A 23102-nucleotide genomic window follows, 5' to 3' on the forward strand; every position below is an offset into this window, starting at 1 on the left:
GCACGGGAAGCAGTTTACAGATGGTGAATATATAAAAGAATCTTTCATTAAGATTTCAGAACATCTATTCACGGACTTTAAAAACAAGAGTGAAATTGTGCAGAAAATCAGGGATATGCCCCTCTCTGCAAAGACTGTCAAAGACAGAACCATAAAAATGGCAGAAGACATCACAAGACAGCAAATTAAAGACATCAATTCAGCTGTGGCCTACTCGATTGCCTGTGACGAGTCTAAAGACAAAGGTGATATTGAACAAATAGCGTTGTTCTGCCGGTATGTAAACTCTGCCGGGCCACAGGAAGAACTGATTGAGTTGATACCTCTAAAAGACCAAACACGGGGGGAGGACATCTGTGAGGCTGTCTTGAATTGTTTAAGAGCCAAAGGAATAAAGACCACCCATCTGGTGTCAGTAGCTACTGATGGGGGCACCGAATATGACGGGAACGCACAAGGGAATTGTGGCTTTACTGCAGAAGTCGCTGGACAGAAAGCTGCTGACTTTTCACTGCATCTTGCACCAAGAGGCACTGTGCGCTCAAACATTTCCTCCGGAATGCACAGAAGTAATGGATGTTGTCATTCAGATTGTCAATAAAATAATGGCAAAAAGTTTAAATCACCGTCAATTCCGTTTGTTACTGGACGAGCTGGAAATTGCATATTCTGATCTCCTGCTGCACAACAAAGTCTGATGGTTGTCCAGGGGGGAGGTGCTGAAACACTTTGTCGCGTGTCTGGAAGAAGTGAAAACTTTCCTGGGCAGCAAAGGGCTCAACTTTCCTGAGCTGGAACAGCCAGAGTGGCTGGAAAAGCTACACTTCATGGTAGACATGACAGCGCACCTGAACACGCTGAACACAGCTCTTCAACGGGGTAAGGACGTACAGCCCTGCACATGTTGGAGGATGTTTTGGCATTCGAGCGCAAGTTGACGTTGCTTGCCAGAGATTTACAGAAAGGCACATTGTCTCACTTCCCCAATTTGAGAGAGTTCAAACAAGGTCACGACATGATAAATTCGGAGTATTTACATTCTGCAATCATCGCAATGCAAACATCGTTTGGGAAACGCTTCTGTGAGTTCAGAGAGGAAAAAAACACATTATCCTTCCCGGTCACTCCCCTAAGCATCGATCCATCCCTACTAAATACGACTGCATTGTCAGGTGTGAGTCAACCTGAACAAGTATGATAAATATTTTAATTGCCTATTATTTTACGTATATTCATATGTTTTCATTGTTCAGTGAAATAGTCCTTTTATTTTTCAGGTTGACAGCTGGCTGACGTTATTTTTGGTTTGCTGCTGGCGGCAAATTTAAGTTTGGCGTTTTTCATAAATACAAGAAGGACTCAAATAGACGTTGAGTATTTTACTTAAAAGTAACCTTCAACCCAACGTCTTTTTTTCGGAGTTCAAAATGTTTTTGTTGCATGCAGAAATGTAATTTCATTTTCTCTGCAGGAGTTCATCAATTTCATAAATGCAACACATTATAGTTTGTTTATACATAGCATAAAGGCAAAACAAAACGTTGTATGCAGTGTTATTTCATTTTAAATGTCAAGCGGGTTTTGCGGCTCCCAGTGTTTTCTTTTCTGTGGGAAACGGGTCCAAGTGGCTCTTTCAGTGGTAAAGGTTGCTGACCCCTGGCCTAGACCATCATGCGTAAAGCCCAACCCAGCAATGAGCATATCTACATGGATCACTGAACAAAAATCAGCGTCCATCAAGAATGCCCACCATCCAGGCCATGCTCTTTTCTCATTGCTACCATTAGGAAGGAGATACAGGAACTTCAGGACCCATACTACCAGGTTCAGGAACAGTTATTTTACTCTTGAACTAAAGGAGATAACTTAATTTGCTCCACAACCAGAACTCACTTGCAAGGGCTCTTAATCTCATGTTCTCAATACTTATTGCTTACTTTTGCGTTTCTTTGTATTTACTATGAATGCTGGAAAGAAAATGAATCTTGGCATAATATATGGTGACTAATATACTTTGAATGTAATAAAAATGCTTCCTTTCTATTTCTTCTACCAAGATCCACATTATATTCCATCTGCCACACTCTTGTTTATTTATTATCCTCTCTTAGCTTCTCTGCATCTGCTCCACACTGGCACCTAATTTCTGTATCAGCAGCAAACTTTAATATATTGGTATACTGGCATGCAAAAGTTTGGGCACCCCTGGTCAAAATTTCTGTTACTGTGATTAGTTAAGTGAGTAGAAGGTGAACTGATCTCCAAAAGTCATAAAGTTAAAGATCAAACATGCTTTTTAACATTTTAAGCAAGATTAGTGTATTATTTTTGTTTTGTACAATTTTAGAATGGGAAAAAAGGAAAGGAGCGCCATGCAAAAGTTTGGGCACCCCAACAGATTTGAGTTCTCAGATAACTTTTACCAAGGTCTCAGACCTTAATTAGCTTGTTAGGGCCATGGCTTGTTCACAGTCATTGTTAGGAAAGGCCAGGTGATGCAAATTTCAAAGCTTTATAAATACCCTGACTCCTCAAACCTTGTCCCAACAATTAGCAGCCATGCGCTCCTCTAAGCAGCTGCCCGGCACTCAAACTTTCCGAGAGAACTGCTCATAGGGTTGCTAGAAAGGTAAATCATAACCCCCGTTTGACTGCAAAAGACCTTCAGGAAGATTTAGCAGAATCTGGAATGGTGGTGCACTGTTCTACTATGCAGTGACACCTGCACAAATATGACCTTCATGGAAGAGTCATCAGAAGTGCCGACGGGACATCAACTGAATCAACTTCACCACAACTTGTTCCAATTCTAACCTCACTCCTTCCGAACGCTCTGCTCTTCACTCCCTCCACACCAATCCCAACCTCTCTATAAAACCCGCTGATAAGGGGGGGCGCTGCTGTAGTCTGGTGTACTAACCTCTACCTTGCTGAGGCACAGCGACAACTCACTGATACCCCTCAGTCATGACCCCACTAAGGAGCACCAGGCCACTGTCTCCCATATCATCACCAACCTTATCAGTTCACGGGAAGTGCGGGGTGTGGGAACCAACTTCATAGTTCCCACACCCCACACTTCCCGTTTCTACCTCCTACCCAAGATCCACAAACCTGCCTGCCCAGGTAGACCCATTGTCTCAACTTGCTCCTGCCCCACCGAACTCATTTCTGCATAACACACTGTTTTATCCCCCCTCGTTCAATCCCTTCCCACCTATGTTTGTGACACTTCTCACACTTTGCATTTTTTCAATGATTTTAAGCTCTCTGGCACCCACCGCCTTATTTTCACCATGGATGTCCAGTCCCTATATACTTCCATCCCCCATCAGGAAGGTCTCAAAGCTCTCCGCTTCTTTTTGGATTCCAGACGTAACCAGTTCACCTCTACCACCACTCTCCTCCGTCCAGCGGAATTAGTCCTGACTCTCAATAATTTCTCCTTTGGCTCTTCCCACTTCCTCCAAACCAAAGATGTAGCCATGGGCACCCGCATGGGTCCCAGTTATGCCTGCCTTTTTGTTGGGTTTGTGGAACAGTCCATGTTCCAAGCCTATACTGGTATCCGCCCCCCTCTTTTCCTTCGCTACATCGATGACTGCATTGGCACTGCCTCCTGCACGCATGCTGAGCTCGTTGACTTCATTAACTTTTGTCTCCAACTTTCACCTTGCCCTCAAATTTACTTGGTCCATTTCCAACACCTTCCTCCCCTTTCTTGATCTTTCTGTCTCCATCTCTGGAGACGGCTTATCTACTGATATCTACTATAAGCCTACGGACTCTCACAGCTACCTGGACGATTCCTCCTCCCACCCCTTCTGTTGCAAAAATGCCATCCCCTTCTTGCAATTCCTCTGTCTCCGCCGCAACTGCTCTCAGGATGAGGCTTTTCATTCCAGGGCAAAGGAGATGCCTTCCTTTTTTTTTTACAGAAAGGGGCTTCCCTTCCTTCACCATCAACTCTGCTCTCAAATGCATCTCTCCCATTTCACGCACATCTCCTCTCACCCCATCCTCCCGCCACCCCACTTGGGACAGGGTTCCCCCTTGTCCTCACCTACTACCCCACCAGCCTCCGGGTCCAACATATAATTCTCTGTAACTTCCGCCACCTCCAACGGGATCCCACTACCAAGCACATCTTTCTCTCGCCCCCCCCCCACTTTCTACTTTCTGCTTTCCGCAGGGACTGCTCCCTACGTGACTCCCTAGTCTATTCGTCCCTCCCATCCCTTCCCACCGATCTCACTCCTGGCACTTATCCTTGTAAACGGAACAAGTGCTACACCTGCCCTTACACTTCCTCCCTCACCACCATTCAGGGCCCCAGATAGTCCTTCCAGGTGAGGCGACACTTCACCTGTGAGTCGGCTGGTGTGGTATATTGTGACCAGTGCTCCCGGTGTGGCCTTTTATATATTGATGAACCCCAACACTGACTGGGAGACCGTTTTGCTGAACACCTATGCTCTGTCCACCAGAGAAAGCAGGATCTCTCAGTGGCCACACATTTTAATTCCACGTCCCATTCCCATTCTGATATGTCTATCCATGGCCGCCTCTACTGTCAAGATGAAGCCACACTCAAGTTAGAGGAACAACACCTGATATCCCATCTGGGTAGCCTCCAACCTGATGGCATAAACATTGATTTCTCTGTTAATGCCCCTTCTTACCCCATCCCTTATTTATTTATTCTCCCCCTTTACTTCTCTCTCCTTTTTTTTCCTCTCTCTGCCCCTCTCACAATCATTCCTTGCCTGTTCTCCATCTCCCTCTGGTGCTCCGCTCCCCCTTTCTTTCTCCCTAGGCCTCCCATCCCATGATCCTTTCCCCCTCCAGCTGTGTATCCATTTTGCCAATCTACTTTCCAGCTCTTAGCTTTATCCCTCCCCCTCCTGTCTTCTCCTATCATTTCTGATTTCCCCCTCCCCCTCCCACTTTCATATCTCTTACTATCTTTTCTTTCAGTTAGTCCTGACAAAGGGTCTCAGTCTGAAACGTCGACTGTACTTCTTCCTATAGATGTTGCCTGGCCTGCTGTGTTCCACCAGCATTTTGTGTGTGTTGTTAGAAGTAAACCTTTCCTGCGTCCTCACCACAGAATTCAGCATCAGAAGTTTGCAAAGGAACATCTAAACAAGCCTGATGCATTTTGGAAACAAGTCCTGTGGTCTGATGAAGTTAAAATAGAACTTTTTGGCTGCATTGAGCAAAGGTATGTTTGGAGAAAAAAGGATGCAAAATTGCATGAAATAAACACCTCACCAACTATTAAACATGGGTTTGGATTGATCATGCTTTGGGCTTGTGTTGCTGCCAGTGGCTGGGGGAGCATTTCACTGTTAGAGGGAAGAATGAATTCAATTAAATACCAGCAAATTCTGTAAGCAAACATCACACCGTCTTTCAAAAAAAGCTGAAGATGAAAAGAGGATTGCTTCTACAACAGGATAACGATCTTAAACACGCCTCAAAATCCACACAATGGACTACCTCAAGAGGCGCAAGCTGAAGGTTTTGCTATGGCCTTTACAGTCTCCTGACCTAAACGTCATTGAAAATCTGTGGACAGACCTCAAAAGAGCAGTGTATGCAAGACGACCCAAGAATCTCACAGAACAGGAGTAAAGGCAAAGTGAATAAGAATTAGGAACCTTGGTTCTCTAGGGATATTGGAACTCTGATAAAGAAGTGAGAGATGCATGACACGTATAGGAAACAGGGAGCAAATAAGGTACTTGAGTATAAAAAGTGCAAGAAAAACTTAAGAAGGAAATCAGGAGGGCTAAAAGAAGACACGAGGTAGCTTTGGCAGTCAAGGTGAAGGATAATCCAAAGAGCTTCTACAGGTATATTAAGGGATAAAATTGGTCCTCTTGAAGATTGGAGTGGTTGGCTATGTGTGGAACCAAAAGAAATGGGGGAGATCTTAAATGGGTTTTTGCACCTTTATTTACTAAGGAAACTGGCAATAAGTGGAAATAAGGCAAACAAGTAGTGAGGTCATGGAACCTATACAGATTGAAGAGGAGGAAGTGCTTGCTATCTTGAGGCAAATCAGAGTAGATAAATCCTTAGGATCTGACAGGGTATTCCCTCGGACCTTGAAGGAGACTAGTGTTGAAATTGCAGGGGGCCCTGGCAGATATATTTTAAAATATCGGTATCTACGGGTGAGGTGCCAGAGGATTGGAGGATAGCTCATGTGGTTCCGTTGTTTAAAAAAGGCTCTAAAAGTAATCCGGGAAATTATAGGCCAGTAAATTTGACATTGGTAGTAGGTAAATTATTGGAAGGAGTACTAAGAGATAGGATCTACAAGTACTTAGATAGACAGGGACTTATTAGGGAGAGTCAACACGGCTTTGTGCGTGGTAGGTCATGTTTAACAAATCTATTAGAGTTTTTCGAGGAGGTTACAAGGAAAGTGGATGAAGGGAAGGCAGTGGATGTTGTCTACATGGACTTCAATAAGGCCTTTGACAAGGTCCCGCATGGGAGGTTAGTTAGGAAGATTCAGTCGCTAGGTATACATGGTGAGGTAGTAAATTGGATTAGTCATCCGCTCAATGGGAGAAGTCAGAGAGCGATAGTGGAGGATTCCTTCCCTAAGTGGAGGCCTGTGATTAGTGGTGTGCCACAGGGATTAGTGCTGGGTCCATTGTTATTTGTCATCTATATCAATGATTTGGACAATAATGTGGTAAATTGGATCAGCAAATTTGCTGATGATACAAAGATTGGGGGTGTAGTGGACACTGAGGAAGGTTTTCAAAGCTTGCAGAGGGATTTGGACCAGCTGGAAAAATGGGCTGAAAAATGGCAGATAGAATTTAATACAGACAAGTGTAAGGTATTGAACTTTGGAAGGGAAAACCAAGGTAGAACATACAAGGTAAATGGTAGGGCACTGAGGAGTGCAATAGAACAGAGGGATCTGAGAATAAAGATACAAAATTCCCTAAAAGTGTGTCACAGGTAGATAGGGTCATAAAGAAAGCTTTTGGTACTTTGGTCTTTATAAATCAAAGTATAAGAGTTGGAATGTTATGGTGAGGTTGTATAAGGCATCAGTGAGGCCGAATTTGGAGTTCTGTGTGCAGTTTTGGTCACCGAATTACAGGAAGGATATTAATAAGGTTGAAAGAGTGCAGAGAAGGTTTACAAGGATGTTGCCAGGTCTTGAGAAATTGAGTTATAAAGAAAGGTTGAATAGGTTAGGACTTTATTCTCTGGAGCGTAGAAGAATGAGGGGAGATTTGATAGAGGTATATAAAATTATGATGGGTATAGATAAGAGTGAATGCAAACAGGCTTTTTCCACTGAGGCTTGGGGAGAAAAAAAACCCAGAGGACATTTGTTAAGGGTGAAGGGGGAAAGTTTAAAGGGAGCATGGGGGGGGGGGGGGGCTTCTTTACACAGAGTGGTGGGAGTGTGGAATGAGCTGCCAGATGAAGTGGTAAATGCGGGCTCATTTTTAACATTTAAAAAAAAACTTGGACAGGTACATGGATGAGAGGTGTATGGAGGGATATGGTCCAGGTGCAGGTCAGTGGGACTAGGCAGAAAAATGGTTCGGCACAGCCAAGAAGGGCCAAAAGGCCTGTTTCTGTGCTGTAATGTTCTATGGTTCTAACAAGAAGCCTTTTGCAATGAAGAATGGGCAAAAATCCCCCAGAAAAGAATTGAAAGAATCTTAGCTGGCTACAGAAAGCGCTTACAAGTTCGATACTTGCCAAAGAGGGTGTTACTAAATACTGACCATGCAGGGTGCCCAAACTTTTACTTCAGGCCCTTTTCCTTTTTTATTATTTTGAAACTGTAAAAGATGGAAATAAAAAAGTAATCTTGCTTAAAATATTAAAGAAATATGTCATCTTTAACTTTATGCCTTTTGGAAATCAGGCCATCTTTTACTCATTTAGCCATTCACAGTATTAGAAATTTTGACTGGGGTGTCCAAACTTTTGCATGCCACTGTATAAACAAATAGGGCAGCAAAATGAACTGCATGGTATCTAAAAAGCTCAAGGATGTAAAATGGCTGGTGACCGGTTCGCAGCAAATCCTCTGCACACAATCAATCTCTGCTCACCTGTCAAGTCTTGTAGAGCCATTTCTTCTGTTAAAGACTCTTGATTTTCCAAGCGTATCCTGGTGAAAGAAAAAATATTTTTAGACTGAAGTTCATATGGAAATTTCCCTTTCACATATTGCACAAGGATACATATTGAAAGACAAGATTAATTTTTGATCTTATCTCCCTTCCGTATCGTCAACCCACATTTTATTTTTAGCCTTAAAAGTCTTCCTTCTTATTTTTATTTATTTGACTTATTTAGAGATACAGCACAGAACAGTGCCTTCTGCCCAACAAGTCACACCATCAACAACTCTCAATGTAACCCTCACCTAATCACAGGAAAACTTACAATGACCAATTAACCTACAAACCAGTACACAGAATGTGGTAGGAAACCCACGCTCATATGGAAAGAACGTACAAGCTTTCTTACAGAAGCTGTCAGCATTGAACTATGCTAATATGATGCCTGATTTAACCTTTTAAGCACTATTTCAGCTCCATCAGATGCTATGAACGAGATACACCGATCCATGCATATATTTTCCAACATGAATTTTCCAACTAGACGCCAATAAGATAATCTCTCCATAGAACCAACTACAACACACTAAATTAATAGAATGTAGACAAAGAATCCAACCTGGGACATTGCCACTCCAATGTTTTCCTTACACAACCTGTCTTAAGGTTTTCAAATGCTTCCTAAGGAGTCTGTAATTGGACTTTTGGGAGCACATTATTGAAACAGTGATCCACTGGCTTGGTCAAATGGCCTCAAAGGGAGACACTTTTTGCAAAGCCTGAAGTAATTTAGCCCAGTGCATTAAAGGTGTCAAAATATAAGCATTATATAATAATAAGTAAGTCCAAAGGTGTAAGTTTTGACAATGGAGTCCATCCCCACAGCTGAAATGCTCAGCTTTCAGGAAATACAATAAGTTTTCACTCCTGTACATCTCGTCATTTTTCAGAAAGCATTTGACAAGGTGTTACATAAAAGGCTGGTGTACAAGTGTACACCACTTGGAAAAAGGATGTTAGCGCATTTTGAAGATGTTTATATGATTTATGTCTATGTGCATGAATTGTAAACATGAAAGAAGCAGGTGTGGCAAGTGGTTGGAAAGACAAACAGAAGTTTGACCGTTATTACAACAGGAAATAGGGAACTATTGCTGTAATTGTGCATGGGACTAGTGAGGCTACACCTGGCCTTACTGTACAGCTTGGTTGCATTATTTAAGAAAGCACACACTGGCAATGGAAGCTGCTCACAGAGTTTCAATGGGGTGCAAACGTGTCCCATCAGGATTGGCAAATGAAAATTAGATCTATATTCTTTGGACCAAGAATAGGATGATCTTATTGTGCCATTAAAAAGTATTCACCCCCCTTGGAAATGTTCATGTTTTATTATTTTACAATATTGAATCACAGTAGATTTAATGTGGCTTTGCTTGACACCGATCAACAGAAAAAGACTCTTTCATGTCAAAGTGAAGACAGATCCCTACAGTGATCTAAATTACAAATATAAACCACAAAATAATTGATTGTATTCACCATCCATCCCCTTTATTATGACCACCAAAATCATCAGTGCAGCCAATTAGCTTCAGAGTTGCATAATTAGTTAAATGGTGGTCACCTATGTGCAGTCAAGGTGTTTCTATTGATTGTAGTAAAATACACCTGAATCAGCAAAAACTACACCATGAAGTCAGTTAAGTCAATCAAGAATTGGAAATAATATGGCAGGGATGTAAATCTGCCTAGAGCGGTTGTCCTCAAAAACTAAGTAACTATGCAAGATGGGGACAAGTGAGAGAGGCCAAGAAACCTATGACAACTCTGGAGGAGTTACAAGCTTCAGTGGCTATGATGGGAAAACAACTTTTGCCCAAGAAAGTCACCGTTAAAAAAAAACCCTCAAATTAAATATCGGCTGGAGCTTGCCAGAGGCATGTGGGAGGCTCTAAGTCAGCTGGAAGAAGGTTCTATGGTCTGATGAAACCAAGATTGAACTATTTGGCCATCACACTAAGTGCAAAGTGTGGAGTAAGCCAAACACTGCATATCATCAAAAAAAACACACCATTCCTGGTGTTGGCTGCATCATGCTGTGTGGATGCTTCACTGCAGCAGGCCCTGGGAGGCCTGTGAAGGTAGAGGGTAAAATGAATGCAGCAAAATACAGGGAAACCCTGGAGGAAAACATGATGCACTCTGCAAGATAACTGCGACTTGAGAGAAGATTTGTTTTCCAGCAAGACAATGACCCCAGGAATAAACCCAAAGCTACACATGGCTTATAAACAACAAAGGTAATCCTGGAGTGGCCAAGTCAGAGGCCAGACCTCAATCCAATTCAGAATTTGTGAGTGAACTTGAAAAGGGCTGTTCTGACAGAGCTTGAGCAGTTTTGTAAAGAAGAATGAAGAAAAATTGCAGTATCCAGATGTGTAAAGCTGTTGGAGATCTATCCACACAGACTCCAGGCTATAATTGCTGCCAAAGTGATTCTACTAAATACTGACTTGAAGGGGGTGAATGCTTATGCAATCAATTGTTTTGCGTTTTATATTTGTAATTAGTTTAGATCACTTCGTAGAGATCTGTTTTCTCTTTTTTCCCCAGAAAAAAAAGTCTATTTCTGTTGATCAGTGTCAAAATAAGCTAACTTCAATCCGCTGTGATTCAATATTGCAAAAAAAACCATGAAAACTTCCAGGGGTGGGGGGGGGGGGGGGGAGGGGCGGGGGAAGGGGAGGAGCGAATACTTTTTATTGACACTGTTTAGAGGACATTTGACAGAGTAGATGTTGAGATATTTCGTTCTGTGAATGATCTCCAGCAAGGGTCTTAGTTACAAGATGGGAACACTCATTTAAAACTGAGGTAGTTAGGAACTTTTTGCAGAGAGCAGTGTATCACTAGAATTCTTTACCCCAGGTATTGTGGAAGCTAGGTTGTTGAGAATACTTAGAGGGAATACTGTAGACCAACCTATCACTGCTGCAGGCAGAAGTTGCCACTTGCTTCAAAAAGTTATATCAGTGCCTGAGAGGAATAATGTGAACTGCCTTAGTGACCATCACCCAGTTGTACACACATCAACAGTGATGAAATGCTTTGAGAGGTTGGTCATGACTAGACTGAACTCCTTTCTCAGCTAGGACCTGGACCCACTGCAATACGTCTATTGCCACAATTGGTCACTGGCAGTTGCATTCTCAATTGCTTTTCACACAGCCTTAGACCACCTTGACAGAACATACACCTACATTAGGATTCTGTTCATTGACTATAGCTCAGCATTTAATACCATCATTCCCACAATTCTGATTGACAAATTATAGAACCTTGGCCTCTGTACCTCCCTCTGCAATTGGATCCTCGACTTCCTAACTGGAAGACCACAATCTGTGCGGATTGGCCTCACTGACACTGGTACACCTCAGGAGTGTGTGCTCTACTCTCTCTATACCCATGACTGTGTTGCTAGGTTTGGCTCAAATACTATCTATAAATTTGCTGACAATACAATCATTGTTGGTAGAGTCTCAGGTAGTGATGAGAGGGCACACAGGAGTGCAGTGGTGCCGCAGCAACAACTTGACACAACGTCAGTAAGGCAAAAGAGCTGATTGTGTACTTCAGGAAGGATAAGACAAAGGAACACATACCAATCTTCATAGAGGGATCAGAAGTGAAGAGAGTGAGCAGTTTCAAGTTCCTGGGTGTCAAGATCTCTAAGGACCTAACTTGGTCCCAACATATCGATGCAACTATAAAGAAGGCAAGACAATGACTATACTTCATTAGAAGTTTGAAGAGATTTGGCATGTCAACAAATACACTCAAAAACTTCTACAGATGTACTGTGGAGAGCATTCTGACAGGCTGCATCACATGCCCTTTTCTCATTGTTACCAGCAGGTAGGAGATGCAGAAAAGCCTGAAGGCACACACACTCAGCAATTCAGGAGCTGCTTCTTCCCCATTACCGATCAATTCCTAAATGGACATTCAACCCATGAACACTACCTCACTTTTTAATATATATTTTTTCCGATATTGCTCGATTTTCAATATACAAATACTGCAAATTATTTATTTATTCTTCTATATTATGTATTGTATTCAACTGCTGCTGCTAAGTTAACAAATTTCACAGACATATGTTGGTGATAATAAACCTGATTCCGTGAGGAACTGGTATAATGGGGCTGCTGACAGAGCTGTCGCCTCAGTTCTAGCAATCCAGATTAAACCCTGATCTCCAGTACTCCCAGTGCGGAGTTAGCAAGCCCTCCATGCAAGAGTGTTGCTTCCCCTGACATGCACCCACATTCCCTAGATGTGCAGGTTGGTAGATTAACTGGTCACAATAAATTGTTCCTAATATATTGGGTTCAGTGTAGAAGAACTGTAAACAAGTACTTGGTAGTTGGCATGGATTTGATGGGCTGAAGGGCCGGTCTCCCTTCTTTATATCTCTGCGGGGAGAGAGCGCCTGTGGCAGATCAGTCATGAATGACAAGGTAGTCTTCAGAACTCAATGACAATGAAGGACACCTTTGAGTCAGAGAGGATTTGAATGAGATGAATTGGCATCCTGTTCCTGGTACCCATCGAAATTTTAGATGTTTGTTATGGAGCTGTTACAAAAAATTGCGCAGAACACTGCAGGGCATTGTTAATGATGCATACCACTGCCAGAGTGTCGTAAAAATGAAATTCTGCAGATGCTGAAAATCCAGAAAAACACACAAAATGCTGGAGGAACTCATCAGGTCCGGCAGCATCTATGGAAATGAATAAACAGTTGCCGAAATCCTTCATCAGGACAGTGCATGTTAATGATGCACACTGCAGTCAGTGTGCCAATTGTGAAGGCAATCAAACTTCTTTAGCCTTCCACCAGAAAGCGAAGAATTCTGTCTTAGTATCCTGATGTGCATTACAGATTGTAGAGAGCACTGGAGAACCAAGCAAAATACTCAGCATCTGTCCTGCTCCTGTAGAAGTAATATGTGTATCTCATCTTGTTAAACTTGCAATCAACAGTTCCAGGTGTAAAGTAGTGAGATTACACTCAGACTTTGAGCCCACAAGCTCCATATAGTGAATGTGTAGTTACTCAATGCCAACAATGAATGCACCAATTGAAGGTCATGTCAAGTAAGGCCAACTAAGCAAATAAAGAAGATGAAGATAGTTTTAGATGTAGTAAAATGCTGATCTCAAGTTTGGGAGAGTCCACGGCAATGCTGACTGGAACTAGAAGGCAACAGATTTTCTACTATTAATTCTTACATCCCAAGTAAGCTCGGTCGTGGGAGAATCTGGATCCTTCTTTCACTATGTGAAAACTACTGAGTACAAACTACTTTTGGGAGATCCACGAAGGGGTCTCACTTACACAGAATTTGATGTTCTGCAGAATCCAGTTGCCTCGTTTTTCTTTGCTGTTTCTTCCCAAGCGTGTCATTCCCTCGATACCCTGACTTCCCTGTGATACTGTTAAGTCAGCGATCTCAGCACCACCTTCAACTTCGGACAGTAACTATTGCTCTATCTGTTCACGTGAGGCATGCATCCTAAGACAAGCTGTGTTTAACTTTCTGTTCATTTTTATCTATTCATTTAGAAATACAGCACAGAATAAGCCCTTCCAGCCAGCAACTTCCAAAAACCATGATTTAATCCAAAGCTAAATACAGGACAATTTATAATGATTGATTAATTAATTTATCTGGTATATCTCTGAAGAATGGGAGGAAACCAGCACACCCAGAGAAAACCCACACATTCCATGGGGAGGATGTACAAACTCCTTATAGGACACCAGAATTAAACTCTGAACTTTGATGCCCCAAGCTGTAATGATATCGCATGAACCGTTACGCTACTGTACATAACGTTGCTGACTGAGGTTTAACAAACCCTTCTCACACCTTTCAAAATCTGCCTCCACCACCTCTTGGTGCAATCAACAGCAGGAGAAAAGGCTAAGTTGAGGTAACTATGAATCTTTGCTGAAATGGCCACGGGGCTGGCAATTTCCAAGTTCCTGGATACATGGGGTGAGTGCTTCCAACCCAGATCCCCCACCACTCCTCAAATTTCAGAGTACCGATGATGGGGATTCAAGAACAGTAATTCCATTGAACATCAAGTTTAAATACAACCCAATAGGTGTGTACAAATGAGCAAAAGAATCAGGAAAGGCCAAAACTTTGATTTCATGTCTTTTGTCCTATGGGGCACCATAGTAGCATAGCAGCTAGTGCGACATATTACATACAACTCGGGGTGTCGGACTTCAATCCGGTGTCCACTGTAAGGAGCTTGTGCATCCTCCCCATGGAATGTGTGCACTTCCTCCAAGTGCTCCAGTTTCCTTGCACAGTCCAAAGACTAGGTCAAATATTAATTTGAGGAAGTTTTTATTTTAACAAATTCATTATGTGATAGGAAGTTAGGCCACAGACAAGATGTGATACTGCACACTCCTGGTAGTTTAAAACAAACTCTAGGCCATATTCCAACCTAACTGCTTCATATTAAAATGTTTGGTCTTGGATGGGAGGGTGTTGTTCTTGCTCAGTTGGCTGCAAACATACCAAATACACTCACTCCAGATATCAGTGAGCCATTTCATCATACCACTCAGTCTTTAAGAAGATCAAGTGATAAAGGAACAAAGTTAAAAATAATTGATCATTCCCTTACTCAGAGGGAGAAAATAGTAATTCAAGAATGCTCACCTCTCCACTTATAACTGAAAATCCCTGATGAAATTCTTATAGGATTCAAACATCACAAGGGATGACGGGCACCACAAACATGCACCCACATGAATTATTGAGTACAAAATATTTTGGTTGTTACATTAACATCACTGGAAAAAAATCAGGAGAAAAACACAAATACAGACGAGGCAGGTAACCCCTACATTATTGCAGAGGACTGCATTCCTCAAAAATGGTCTGTATTGTGACTTTACGTAACTCTATCCTGTGTCACACGTACACGAGCCAAGAAACATAAATTTTTAAAATTGTATTTATTTTTTCTCACAAATTCTGCGAGAGCACATTTTATTCCTTACCTCAAATTTCTGAAGTGAAATGTGAATTCTGTAAGGTCAAATTTCCATAAGCTGAACAGCTGTAACGTGGACGTCACCTGTACTATCTACTTCACTATGGTGACTCAAGACCAACTTTTACTGGACTTTATGGACTGAAGAAAATTGTAACTTCAAAATGGAAAAAAATGGCTACAAACTGCAAATTTGTTAGACTTGAGGAGACAGAGGGTCAAGTGACTTTGTTAGGTTATGCTTATGTGGCATGTACAACTGACTGGTGGCAACTTAAGTGCCGCGCAAATGTAAGAGCTGCTTAAAAGGATTGATTTCACTCTGACAAATTGTTTTGCAATTATTAGCCTACTGTTTTAGCTTCAAATGCTGACAACAAATTCTTGCATTGTGTGATTTCAGAAATGCACTATATCCTGAATGTAAGACTCATCCATACAAATCATTAGAATATTCAAAGATCATTAAGGGTAAAGATAAATCACAAGATTTCTGTAGTCTACAAGATGAATAATCCATAGAACCAGGTGAGGAGCATTTTATTCTCAGGGCATGGCACAAAGCCAGAGATATCAATGTTGAAATGGGTTTGATCCTTAAAATTATAAAGCAGAGATTTAAAATCTTCTTACCCACAACCAAAGTCCTTGCTAAATGAGTCCATTCCAACCAGTAGAATTTTGGTGGAAGACACACAAACACAGAAAACAGGAGTAAGCCCTTCAGACCCTAACCCTGCTCTGCTATTCTATATCACAGGTGATCCTCTACTTGAACACTTCCCCTTTCCCCATGCCCCTTGAAGTCCAAACATCTATTGATTTAACCTAAGTAGCGAGCAGAATTCTGCTCCTTTGTCGTAAGGTCTAAATCAGTTCATGGTTTAGAATCTTCAGCACTCCGCAATCCAGAACTCGAAACATTTACAATTCTTAAGATTGGGAAAAATAGTCTCTTGCTATTTAATATTTTATCCCCTTTATTCTACATAATCCTAAATTCCAGACTTCATCATCCAACTGAGGATTTCACACATTCCTCCAAACATAATAAAAACCCATTCATATTGTCCTGTTTCTGTTCTCTATTGACAGCACAGAACTAGAAAGAATCAGAGGTGTGGTATTTACATGGTGTACTGTGCACGGGAAAGAGAATCTACAATAACTATGCCCGATAACATCAGGATAACTTTGCCAAAAAAAGGCAGACAGTTAAAAATTAATGTCAGTCACTAAAATGAGGTCAGTTTGTTTAACAAGAGAAAATATCAAACATCTTCATTCCTGCCCAGCTTTGCACTGCAATTTTATAGTTTCTGTAGGATCTTGAATGGAAGCAGTCAGTAAGATTTTCCTCCAATGAAGCATAGAACAGGAGGGACACAAAAACAAAGACAGGCCATTCTTTGCAAATTTGAATTCTCACCCACCAAAAGAATTTGTTAATTATAAGTTGTGGAGTCAATGTTTAGGTATAGATTAGGATACAGAGCACCCTTGACTTCAATGAATGGCAAAGGTCCATTAACCTTGTCTTTTTGCTGTGAGGACTCAGTGGGAATAGAAGGCAGTTTGCTGGGGTATGATTGAACAGCATGGTGGGATGGGGCTTGAGAGAGTAAAACATTTTACTTGAAGAAACATACTAAAAATGTCTAATGGCAGAGTATGTACTTAGGGTGAGATGCGGTAAGTTTAAAGATGTATGCGGCAAGTCCCTTTTTTTTACAAACAGTGGTGGGTACTTGAAATGTGCTGCCAGGGGTGCCAGAGGCAAATATAGTAGAAATGTTCAAGAGGTTCTCAGGTAGGCACTCACCCTACTACGGAACTGTTCCTACAACCTATGGACTCACTTTCAAGGATTCTTCATCCCATGTTCTTGACATGTATTGCATTCTTACTATTTACTATTACTAATTTTTTTTTGTATTTGCACAGTTTGTTGTACTTTGCACACTGGTTGTTTGTCGATTTTTCATCAATTCTACTGTTTCTTTGTATTTACTGTGAATGCCTGCAAGAAAATTAATCTCAGAGTTGTTATATGGTGACAGATATGTACTTTGAATATGAATGTATGGAAAAAGGATGGAGATGGACATTGCATAGACAGAAGGGGTTACTTTACTTGTGCTTTTGGTAACTAATTTAGTCAGGTCAGTAGGCTGAAAGGCCTGTTTCTGCACTGTTCTATGTTCCTGATAAGGGCATCATAAGATGCTAGGTTTCTGCTTCCAGAGACAGAGATTGAAACCTCAGTGATGAGCAGAAGGTGACTGTGCATTTACTGGAATAACCAAAGCAGCTGAAGTTAAAATCCATTCTGGCTGGAAGTGTTAAGTTACTGGTTCATCTTGGTTCCTTTCTAAGATCCCCACTACCATAGTAGCCAGCCTTCTGCCAATTTAATTCACCCCATGAGGGGCCCAAAACTACTTACAATACGCCATATGTGGTCTGATCAAGCCTTACAAAGCCTCAGCATCACATCCTTGCTTTTCTACTCTAGCCCTCTAGAAATGAATGCTAACATAGCATTTGTCTTCCTCACCACTGACTCAACCTGTAAAAGTTTCTTTTAGGGAATCCTGCAATGGGACTCCCAAGTCTCTCTGCGCCTTAAGTAGGCAGAAAGTTGCAAATTCAGCCAGCTTCAGCATAGGAACTAGACACCTTCAAATGGGAATGCCTCAAAATGGCAGACTTGATCATTAAGGGACCCCCCCCCCCCCCCCAATCACTCAGGATTGGGTAAGTTTTTTTTATGCAGAGAGTGGTGAATACGTGGAATGGGCTGCCGGCAGTGGTGGTGGAGGCAGAAACGATAGGGTCTTTTAAGAGACTTCTGGATGGCTACTTGGAGCTTATAAAGATAGAGGGCTATGGGTAAAGCCTAGGTAGTTCTAAGGTAGAGACATGTTCGGCACAGCTTTGTGGGCTGAAGGACCTGTACTGTGCTGTAAGTTTTCTATGTTTCTCATTGCTACTATCGGGGAGGAGGTACAAGAGCCCGAAGACACACACTCAATGATTTGGGAACAGCTCCTCCACCATGAGATTTCTGAATGGACATGGATCCCATGTCTCACTACTTTGCTTCTTGCTCTCCTTTGCACTATTTATTTTATATATTGAAGAGATTGTCTCAAAGGGAAAGGTTTGACAGCTTAGAGTAATATCTGCTGGAGATGAGTCGTAAGTGACTTCTTTGAAACATATCAGATCCTTAAGAGTCTTGAGACTGGATTCCTTTCAAAGTTCAAAGTAATTATCAAAGTCTTTAACATTTATTTTCTTGTAGGCACCTCAAGAAAAAATAAATACAACAGAATTAACAAATTATACATAAACAGACGACTAACAACCAATGTGAAAATATTAAAAATACTGACAGCAATAGTAATGACAATACTGAGAACATGATGACAATACTGAGAACATGAGTTGTAAAAAGTCTTTGCGAGTGAGCCTAAGTTTGTAGAATAAACTCAGTAGTGGTGATCCATCCCATTCAGGAGCCTGAAATGTCGACTGTACTCTTTTCCATAGATGCTGCCTGGACTGCTGAGTTCCTCCTGCATTTTGTGTGTGTTGCTTGGACTTCCAGCATCTGCAGATTTTCACTTGTTTGTGATTGGATTACTGTTACCTCTGATTTAGCTGTTCAGAATCAGCTGACTATAGTGGACACTCCAACCTCCAAGAGTCCAGTTCTGGTACTACAGAACTGTGCTTTGGAATTCCTGGCAAAGTTGAGCAGGTCATTTGGCCCTTAGAGCCTCTAAAACCAAACAAATCTTTGACTTTTCATCAACTTCCAGAATGACCTTCATACCTGTAATTCTCATAACATCTACACATCAACTAAATAAATTAATGACTACTGTACTTCCACAGAAGCAATTTGGAGTGGCAGAGTAGTGTAGTGGTTAACAAACACTGTTACAGTGACAGTGACCCAAGGGTAATTCCCACTGCTGTCTGAAAGGAGTTCATACGTTCTCCTTGTGACTGTGTGGGTTTTCTACCTACATTCCGAAGATGTATTGCTCACAAGGATGTAATGGCAGCATGGACCACGGGCCAGAAAGGCCTTTTACCATGCTGTATTAAAAAAATACAATAAGACAAAAGATAAAGAAAAGCAAAGATTCACTATCTTTAGCATAAAGTTTTCACCTTAACCTTGCCAGTTTACTCTTCATTTCAAGACTCCTCAAAGCAGAAATACTCCACAGTACCTAGCCCAGAAAACCCTGTGAGAATTTTGTAAGCTTCAATGCAATTGTCTCTCACTTGCTGAAACTCCAGAGAACAGGATGTTTAAGAGACATTTTCACAGACACTTATACAGGCAAGGCTGAGAAGGAAATAGATGGGATTAAGTGCAGATAGGCAAAATGGTCAGGATGAACATGGTGGGCTGAAAGGCCTATTTCTGTGTTGGACATAAGATGTTAAGATATAGAAGCAAAATTAGGTCATTCCATCATGGCTGATCTCTGTGACTAATACAGGCCTTACTACTCAATCTTGGGTGGTGGTGTAGATACATCACTACCAAAGGAGTTGTAAGGTGCGCCTTCCCTCTGCTAGCCTGCAGGTCACCCTTGGGCAAGGTGTAGTATCTGCTTAGAAACCACCATCCCCAAAATCAGGGTCACATGAAGCCATGGGAGCTGGTGGTGGATGGTCGTATGAGCAGCTGGTGCATATCACAAGTCCTGGTGGTGCGACCACTGACGCCAGGCAGACAATCTCTGAAGTACTGATAATGACTGCTGTCACTTGTCCTGTAAAGACACTGCCCAGAAAAAGGCAATGGCAAACCACTTCTGTAGAAAAATATGCCGTGAACATTCATGGTCAAAGGATTCTGTATATATATTAGTTTTTATATATATTTCTTATTGTAATTTAGTTTTTTAAAATTATGTATTGCACTGTACCGCTGTCACGAAACAAATTTCATGATACATGCCAGTGATATTAAACCCGATTCTGATTCACTTACAGTAACTAATGTATAAGCATACCCAGGTCCTCAGAACAGTCACTCCCTTTCCCCTGTTTTGAAAGCTATAAACCCTCCAATCTACTGGCAACTACCCAAGAAGCAAGACAAACAAATATGTGGCTAATTACTGTCCAGTGTATTGTTAACTAACACAAAAGCAACAGAAGGCGTCATCAGTGTTATCAAGTTTAGTTGTATTCCAAGACTATCAGCTCCAGCCCACAGCCTAGATGCAAATAAGCACTGGAGCTGAATTCCAGTGACGAGAGTGACTGCTCTTGACAAGGCAGTGTTTGCCTGAGTGTGGCATTCGATCGGCATTAATGAGCAAGCACTCCCTACCAATACAGTCTTTCCAGGTGAGGCAACACTTCATCTGTGAATCTATTAGGGTTGTGTACTGTATCTTGTGCGTCATCCTCTACATCACTGAAAACCAACATAGATTGGGGAACCACTTTGTCGAGCACCTCTGCTCCATCCATCAAAAGTATAATTTTTACAACACAGATCATCACAGGTAAAGCCCTCCCCACCACTAAGCACATCTACATGGAGCACTGTCGCAGGAAAACAGCATCCATTATCCAGTCCATGCTTGCTGCTGCCATAAAGATGGCGGGCAACAATTTTAATTCTTAACACCAGTCCCATTCTGACATTCTTGTCCATGGCACCCCCCCCCCCCCCCTTCTACACTGATGAAGCCACTCGCCACTCTCAGGTTATGGAGCAACACCTTATATTTCTGCCTTGGGAGAAAGTCTCTGACTGTCCACTCAACCAATGCCTATTATCTTGTAAACCTCCAACCTCCCACCTCTCATCCCCCTTCGTTCCAAAGAGTAAAGCTCTATACTCTCTCATCCAGGCAGCACCCTGATAAATCTGCCGAAAGGTTTTGGCCTGAAATGTTGACTGTTCTTTTTTCCATAGATGCTGCCTGGTCCCCTCAAGTTTCTCCAGCATTTTGTGTATGTTGCTAGGATTTCCAGCATCTGCAGATTTTCTCTTGTTTGTGACCCTGGTAAACCTCCTCTGCACCCTGTCTAAAGCTCATCATCAGTTCAGTGCCTGGATGTTCACTGATGTTTGCACAATGTTCAAGCCTATTCACAACTTTTCAGTAATGAAACAATCCAACGCATGCAGACAAGATCCAGACACAATTTCTGCTGAAGTGATGAGTGTACCACAAACGTGCCAGCTAATAATGATCCCAAACGAGAGAGTGAAACCAACTACCTTACAATAAGATGCAGTCCCATCAACATCCTAGAAGTCACTACTGAACAGAAAGTCAACTATACCAGCCACAAAAATATAGTGGGTACAAAAGTGGGCCAAAGCTTGATATTGCTGGTCTATCATTAAGTCAGAAGTACGATGCACTGTTGGCCTTCTTCAAAAAAGCTCAATAGCAACACATCTCACTTGATTAGCACCTTACCCCCAACCCCCCCCCCCCCACAAAATATTCATTCCCTCACAGAAACCAAAGATAGAAGTGGGAACTGCTCCACCATCCAACACAATTGAGGCTGGTCATCCACTCCTCTACACATTCACACCTTGCATCACAGCCTGGTATGGAAACACCAATGCTCTTGAACAGAAAAGCCTATAAAAAGTAGTGGATACAACACAGATCATCACAGGTAAAGCCCTCCCCACCACTAAGCACATCTACATGGAGCACTGTTGCAGGAAAACAGCATCCATTATCAAGGACTGTCACCATCCAGTCCATGCTTGCTGCTGCTATCAAGGTGGTGGTAAAGGAGCTTCAGGACCCTCACCACCATGTTCAGGAACAGTTATTAACACCTCAGGCACTTGAACGAGAGGGGATAACTTCATTCACCCCAACACTGAATTGTACCCACAACCTATGGACTCACATTCAAGTACTCTTCATCTCACACTCTCTATATTTACTGTTTATTGATTTATTAATTATTATTATTATTGTTATTTGTTTCTTTGTATTTACCATGAATGTTCACAAGAAAATGAACCTCATAGAGACAGAAATGCACTATGATAAATAAATTTACTTTAAACTTTGATATCCTCTGATCCTCTCTGTGGAAGAGAATTGCAAGATTCATCACAAAACTTTTTCCTGAGTTTAAAATGCATTTCCTGCACTCTGAGATTATGCCCTCTGCTTTGGTCACTGTCAAAGGAAAAAGTGTCCTCATATCAAGTCTAGCTAGTTCTTTTGGAATTTTATACATTTCTCCAAGATTCCCTCACAGTACTACAGTGAATATACAGTAGGTCAAATCAGCCTGACCTTTTGTGTACCAGTCTTACCATATCAGAAATCAGTAAAATCTATGTTGCATTCCCTCCATGCCAGAGTAACCTTCATCAAATAAGATCAAAAATCACACTCAAAAATCTGGATGTGATTTCACTATGACCCGTAAGGGTTGCAGCAAGATATCAGTGCTCCTAAACTGAAATCTTCTTGCACTGAAGGTCAACTATTTGAAGATCAAATAAATAAGACAACCCACCTTCATCTGTCATGTCTTTGCACACTCACCCAACTTGTTTCAATTTCTTTGTATCCTCCTCACAGATCACCACAGCCACTTTTCCCCAACCCCACCCCCTTTTCAACTTTGTGTCATTTGCAAACTTCATTTTATTTAGTTCCTTCAGCAAAGTAATACATTCTGTCAACAACTAGGACCAAAGATTCTCCATAGTTCCCATCTTCCCACCAGCTCTCAGTCCATGCCAGCAATTATCCCCAATCTCATGTGTCTGAATTTTGTACACTCTCTGAAATAGAATCTTACCAAAAACCTTCTGTCCACACACATCCACCGATTTTCCCTTATTATCAATAATTCTCAAAA

General features: G+C 41.7%; 1 protein-coding gene across 11 annotated transcripts in view; it reads right to left on the minus strand.

Annotated features, from left to right (window-relative positions):
- The window catches only part of gatad2ab (GATA zinc finger domain containing 2Ab), a 219232-nt gene that overhangs the window by 122530 nt on the left and 73600 nt on the right, over positions 1-23102 (minus strand). For 9 of the 11 annotated variants that reach the window (XM_059990978.1, XM_059990973.1, XM_059990970.1 and 6 more), the window contains exon 2: positions 8106-8164. In XM_059990978.1, coding sequence (XP_059846961.1) covers positions 8106-8127 — 22 coding nt within the window. In that variant the 5' untranslated portion in view covers positions 8128-8164. Of the gene's footprint in view, positions 1-7772; positions 7817-8105; positions 8165-11782; positions 11885-23102 lie in introns of those variants that run through there. The other 2 variants (XM_059990979.1, XM_059990980.1) reach the window with 2 other exon arrangements.

This window comes from Hypanus sabinus, chromosome 16 (genome assembly GCF_030144855.1).
Source record: "Hypanus sabinus isolate sHypSab1 chromosome 16, sHypSab1.hap1, whole genome shotgun sequence".
Classification (NCBI taxonomy): domain Eukaryota; kingdom Metazoa; phylum Chordata; class Chondrichthyes; order Myliobatiformes; family Dasyatidae; genus Hypanus; species Hypanus sabinus.